We start from the raw sequence: 6,111 nt of genomic DNA, 5'->3' as shown, positions 1-6,111 counted from the left end.
GCCTGGGAGAACCACAGCTCTCTGGGAAGAAGAAAGCCAGACAACATGGGAGCATCCGGTTCCTCCATGTTGAACCCAGGACAGTCATGCTTTTTATCATATTTCAATACCTGACTTACCTTAGAAACAAACAGCTTTGCATAAGGATATTTTTATTCATCCCTTTTATATGTAAGGAGTTTCCTTGGAGTGAACTAGCTTAATCTCTTTGCTGTAAAACTATTCTCTTTGGCTTTTAACTTGCTTCTAAATATTCTTCCGTTGTAAAATAAGATGCACACTAAATACTGAGATGTACACACACCTGGTCATGCAAAAAGCAACAATGAACAGTTAACTAAAATCCTATGCTGGCCTTCAGAATTACACAGAGAACCACAGCACATAATTTACATGCAAGTCATCTGACTTTCTATTTACTTGCTGTTAAGGGTCGAGGGACCGAGGTAATAATAACTTTAATAACTCCTCGAATCCTTAACGAATCCTTCTGTCTTGTTATAGACAGAGGGGATTTAAAGGGGAAGGAAGAAATTCACACCTCGGTCTGCATTTGGAAAAGCTGAAACGAACTTTTAATAAGCAATAAATTCATACGTTTACACTCTATTATATATGTATATATATAGGCACAAACCGAGAAAAAGGAAAAAGGAAAAAACCTGAGGCAAAAGAAAAGGACTCAGATAACAGAGTTCTTGGCAGGTTTGTTCAAGGCCGGAGCTCTGGGCAGGCAGCCAAGTGACGAAGTGGGAGTAGCAAAGCCTTGCTTCGCTCCGGCCTGGTCGGATCCCTCTCGCGCTGGGAAAGGGGCGGTGCCGGCGGCCTCTGGACAGCCGCTCTCAGTCCCCGCAGCGAGATGGGGGGAATCCTGCGCATGGCCGATTTTCACAGCAGGAGAGCTCCCTTCACGAAACGGCTGGGAGAGCTCCGTTATCACACCCGATTCTAGATGAAAACTCGCGGCAGTAATGGCTCAGAGTCTGTGATTCTTCAGGCGGTTTGGACGATGCAGCCCTCAGGTCTCGGGCTGGTCGCTCGCCGGGTTGGCTCCGGCCGGGCCTGGATGTTTGCCAGCAGGTCCGCGGCAGGACCCCTCCGTGCATCCAGTCCGGAAGGAGAGAGAGAGAGAGACACTCCTCTGCTGCTGCTTTTAAAGGCTCCCGACGTAACGTTTCACCTGACCCCCTCAACCAATTAAATGCGGAATTATCGTATTTGCATGGAATAATTCTACTTGTCCATTACCAAAAACAAGGAAGTTTTAGCTCAAACCAGGCCACTTTGTGCTTAAACTAAGAAGGATGCTGGGTGCCTGATTTTTGTTATTTAATGGCTATTCTGATCTTCTTTTGATTGATTTTGTACATATAGTCATAATACTGCAAAGGTAAAGGAATACATTTCCACTGGCATTACATACTAAAAGTGCAGGATGTTCTTAACAAAATATTATTTCCTGTTTCCTCAAAGTCTTGCAGGAATTACAAGCTGTAGTGGGGATTCTATCTACAAAATAGTTTATAGAGGGTTAGTAAATGGTTAGAAAATATTTTAATAAAAGTTTTTAGATTTATTGAAGAACTTAGGATCCAAGCAATAAATAGATCATTTTCAGCAGAGTGCGATACCCCGGACATACACTTATTTACATTTATATTGTGTTTAACCATAACTTGTTAGTCATAATATTACTTGTGTGTGAATGAATACCTAGTATCAGGAGTTGTATTTTCATTATATTAGGGTGAAAAGAAGAATCTATGGAAAGATACAGACTGCACAGAAGTGCTAAGAGCATCCCATTTGATAGTCTTTGATGATTGGCCATCTGGAGATCACTGATCTTCCTTTACTAGATCAGACACTTTCTGTGTTCTTATTTAAATGAACAGCTGGAAGAGAGGGAGGAAAACATTACTAACTTGATTCATACTGAAAGGGGGAAGAATTACCTGGCATGTCTTGGATTTCCTAGATCTGCTGGGACCAACCTGCAGCAGCTTTGCACAATTGGATTCGAGGACATGATAAAGTGCCTGGAGCATGGGCAACAGTAGATGGCCAGGTATGCTCTGAAAACAAGAATAATATTCTTTTCTGTACTTGCTTTTTGACCTTTTTATATTATAGAACTAAAGACGTCTGCATACAGGTGAATACAAGTGAGACCTACGTTGGAGTATCTCATTGAATGATGATATGTTTTGTATGTATGTAGAACAGGCACCTAAACATATGTACAGAACACAGCAGCCAAGATTTTTATTTTTTAATGGATCTCTATTCACTTAATTCAAAGAAAGATAAAAACAATATCTGAAAAAAAAGTTGGGTACAAAGCAATAAGTAAGAAGGGTAGAAAAAGTCTGTGACGGTCATTTTGAGAAGTATGGGTACATTACAGTAGAATGCATTCCATGCAGTATAGTGGGCAACATCATAGTGCTAACAGCAAAATGAAACACTGTGAGCTACTGAAATAACAAAGAAGGCTTTATTTGAAAGAGATATGGGCCTAGATAATTAGATAGAAAGAAATCTATCTTATTGTATCCAAGATTGGATAGAATATTGGATAGAATCCTTTCAATGTGTTAAAAGTACTGTACATTTGATCCACATTGTACTTACATAAAATATTTTAAAAATCACAGTATCTTTCCTGGCTGTGATGTCCAGATTTCGTTACTTAACTATTTGTTGTATGCTGGTAGGCTGTTCCAAAAGGCTGCATCTGTGCTAATGTCCAGGAACCGCTGCTGATTTGAGAGCCCAGAAAGAATGGAAGAGCCCAAGAGAGACAATGTTCAGCATTGCCAGCCTGGGTGCAGAGCTCCCAGGGCTGGACTCCGCCAACTCAACTCACAGTCAGGCTTCTGCTGGTCTCTCACTCTGGGCGTGCACTGACAAAAGCTGCTTCCCTTTCTGCGCTGGTTCCAGCGTGCACATTATTAACAGCTAAGCAGCTTTGCAGGTTTAGGCAGCTTGCAAAATTTTACATGTCCTGGATTGTAAAGATACAGAAATAATGTTGTAGCATGTTTTATGTGTGTGGGTCCTTAAGATTTTATTTATATTAAAGCTTCAAAACAGTACCATTTCATTACTAGAATTTTAGATCATGTTTAGAATTTGTGCACTTCTAATTCTATTTAGAGTTCTATTCTATTTATTTATTTAGAATTCTATTCTATTTATTTATTTTTAGATGGTTACTTTTTATGGATCATCATTACTTGATGCTTCGGTGCCTGCTGGACAAGAGCTGGCAATAAAAGGTGCTTCCAGACCTGGACTTGTAACCAAGAATGGTCTAGTAGTTTTTGGTAATGATGGGAAGATGGTAAGTGCTCACCCTGGCAAACACGATCATGGATGGGATAACTTTAGGAAGAAGGGCAAGCAGTGTGGAATTGTCAGGCTATACAACCCCAGCTGCTAATGACAGACATCTAATTCGCTTGGAGTTTATCAATCCTCAACCATCCTATAGAGAAGACATTTATCTTTTGCTTCTCACTTAATCCATATTCATTTCCAATACGAATTAAAATGTACTAATAGTAGGAGAGAATCTGAAAGACAGGCAGGAGTGGCCTGTGATGAATTACCTGCATCATTGTAGCTTTCCTGTAAGCCATTCAATTTACTATTTCAATAACCATAGTAATGCTTAAAAACTGTTTGCACAGGAATATACTATCTGCCATATATTTTAAAATAATATCCTCTCATTTTTTAGGTACTAGTGAGAAATCTGCAGTTTGAGGATGGAAAAATGATCCCTGCATCTAAATACTTCTCTGCTGATGAAACAACTGCTCTGGAACTTACAGAAGAGGAGAAAAAGATGGCAGAAGATATTAAGGTAATTAAATAAGTTGCTTTAGTAGGCTATTTCTTCGGACAAAAGCATTTACATGTTTTTCATTATAAACAAGGCATATCTTCTATTTAGTCATGCAAATTATTTTTTGATAAAGTTTACTCATAGAGTACGGAGTTGAATTGTTAGTTGTTGACATTAATTCAAGTGGAATCAGGAATCCGCTTGAGTGCTTAGACCTCATTTTACAAAGTTTTAGATATAAGTGATGCAAAGACAGTGATTGCAGGGTCAGATATGGTAAATATGAATTCTGAAGGTGGGAGTGAAGAAAAACAAATGGACCTTTGCCTCACAACAGTGAGGTTTTCAACACTGACAGACTTGGAAAGTTCCAAAATCGATTTTTCACTGTGGTGTTACTCACAGAATGACAGAATGTTTCGGCTGGAAGAGACCTTCAAGGTCTTCAAGTCCAGCCATTAACCCTGCGCTGCCAGGTCACCTCTAAGCACCACATCTGTATATCTTTTAAATACCTCCAGGGATGGCGACCCCACCACTTCCCTTGGCAGCCTGTTCCAATGGTTCACAACCCTCTCTGTAAAGAAATTTTTCTTAATACCCAACCTAAACCTCCCCTGGTGCAACTTGAGACTGTTTCTTCTTGCCCTATCACTTGCTAAGTGGGAGAAGAGACCAACCCCCACCTCGATACAACCTCCTTTCAGGTAGCTGTAGAGTGTGATAAGGTCACCACTCAGCCTCCTTTTCTCCAGGCTAAAGTGGGATATGCTCAGAGTGGTCCTGTTGGACAAGCTCCAGGGAGTCTTAGAACAGCAGTCTGAAAGAGAAAAGCAGCGATTTTCTCCCTGCCCCTGAATGCCATGCCTCTCTTCTGCCACAACCACACACAAGGGGTGAGGTGGCGGAGGGATGCAGCAGTGGGGCAGCTGGAGCAGAAAGCTCTCATAGCCAGGGAGGCACTTTGCTGCCCACACAGGTAATCCAGTCCTCTGTAGTGAGTGTCAGGGACTTAGCTGAAAGCTATGTTTGTCATTAAAGTTTTGTGCCAGAGCAAGTGAATCACGGATGTCTTTGCTTGTGCTAACTCTGACCCTGTGCTACACAAGCTCAATAACTTCTGGCACAGTCAGGCAGCTTGTTGCACTAATATTTTGAACTGCTGCTTCAAAATTACTTTGAACCTGCTTGCCAGCAACCTAAAAGCTGCCTGGAGCTGTTGACTGGCTGAGACACGGGCAAAAAGAAATATAAACTCTTAAATGCATGACACTACCTGCTAACTCTGAAACCTAATTATAATTAATTGAAATATTATGTTACCAGTTATTTCACCATTCATGTTAGCAGAAATCTCTGTCTCATGCATGCAGCTTAAACTCCTTCTCTCTGTCCAGGTGCCAGACATATTATCAATCCCGTTACAAAGTGCTCCAGGCTGCCCTTGTCTCTGCTGAAAACATATTCCATAATACAATGGGAAGTTATTATTTGGAAGATAAAGATCTTTTAAAAATGGTCCTGAACATTACTAGCATTGTACCATTCAGGTTTCTTGCCTGATTAAGTGCAATTTTTATGGACAAAGTAATATTTTTCGGTAAGCTAATTATGCTGAAGAATTTATTGCCTAATGTCAAGTCGCAAGACAGTTCAAAACCATCTTAAAATAATTTTTTGTTTTAGAATCCTTGTAAAAAATACATGTAGGCACAGATACCATATAAAATACGGTTTGGTAAATATTTCTTGCAATTAGAGGACTATTCATTATTGCCTTTTTTATTTTTATGTATTATTAGGCTATTTGGAAGGGAATTTTGAGCAATGTTGCTGTAATTGAGGATACCACAGACTTCTTCAAATCTGGAGCATCATCTATGCATGTTGTCAGGTAAAATATATTCAAAATAACAATTTTTTTAAGCCAGAGTTAATGGAAACAAAGTCGTCATAGTGCTTTTAAATTAGGGTTGATCAGGTATTGTTAAAAAAAAAAATCCCTCTATATTTTCCAGTACTCAACAACTATTCCCGTCCTACCTTTGAAAATGTAGTACAGTTCTATATCCAAATTAAGGAGGTATTATCATACATAATCCTGCTTTTCTGTTGAAGGAAAATTCCCCTTAACTTCAGGAACATCAGCCACATGGAGGAGCATGGTGATGCTCAAACTTGTCTGCATGCAGTGACAGGTGTCTCAAGACCAGGGGGCTGGTTGGGAAGCTGAGCAAAGAAACTCCCCAGAGGGAAAG

At 40.0% G+C, this 6,111-nt stretch overlaps 1 protein-coding gene across 1 annotated transcript in view; it reads left to right on the top strand.

Annotated features, from left to right (window-relative positions):
- Positions 1 to 6,111, top strand: part of ALDH1L2 (aldehyde dehydrogenase 1 family, member L2) — a gene marked incomplete at its 5' end in the record, with an annotated part of 32,052 nt that overhangs the window by 8,723 nt on the left and 17,218 nt on the right. Inside the window, 4 exons of the mRNA XM_010143255.1 lie at positions 1,979 to 2,068; positions 3,212 to 3,346; positions 3,746 to 3,871; positions 5,656 to 5,747. Of these exons, the coding sequence (XP_010141557.1) occupies positions 1,979 to 2,068; positions 3,212 to 3,346; positions 3,746 to 3,871; positions 5,656 to 5,747 (443 nt within the window). The remainder of the gene's footprint in view (positions 1 to 1,978; positions 2,069 to 3,211; positions 3,347 to 3,745; positions 3,872 to 5,655; positions 5,748 to 6,111) is intronic.

Source organism: Buceros rhinoceros, unplaced genomic scaffold (genome assembly GCF_000710305.1).
Source record: "Buceros rhinoceros silvestris isolate BGI_N320 unplaced genomic scaffold, ASM71030v1 scaffold13079, whole genome shotgun sequence".
NCBI lineage: Eukaryota > Metazoa > Chordata > Aves > Bucerotiformes > Bucerotidae > Buceros > Buceros rhinoceros.
The sequence above is the reverse complement of the archived record's forward strand: the minus strand, read 5'-3'. Positions and strand labels throughout refer to the sequence as shown.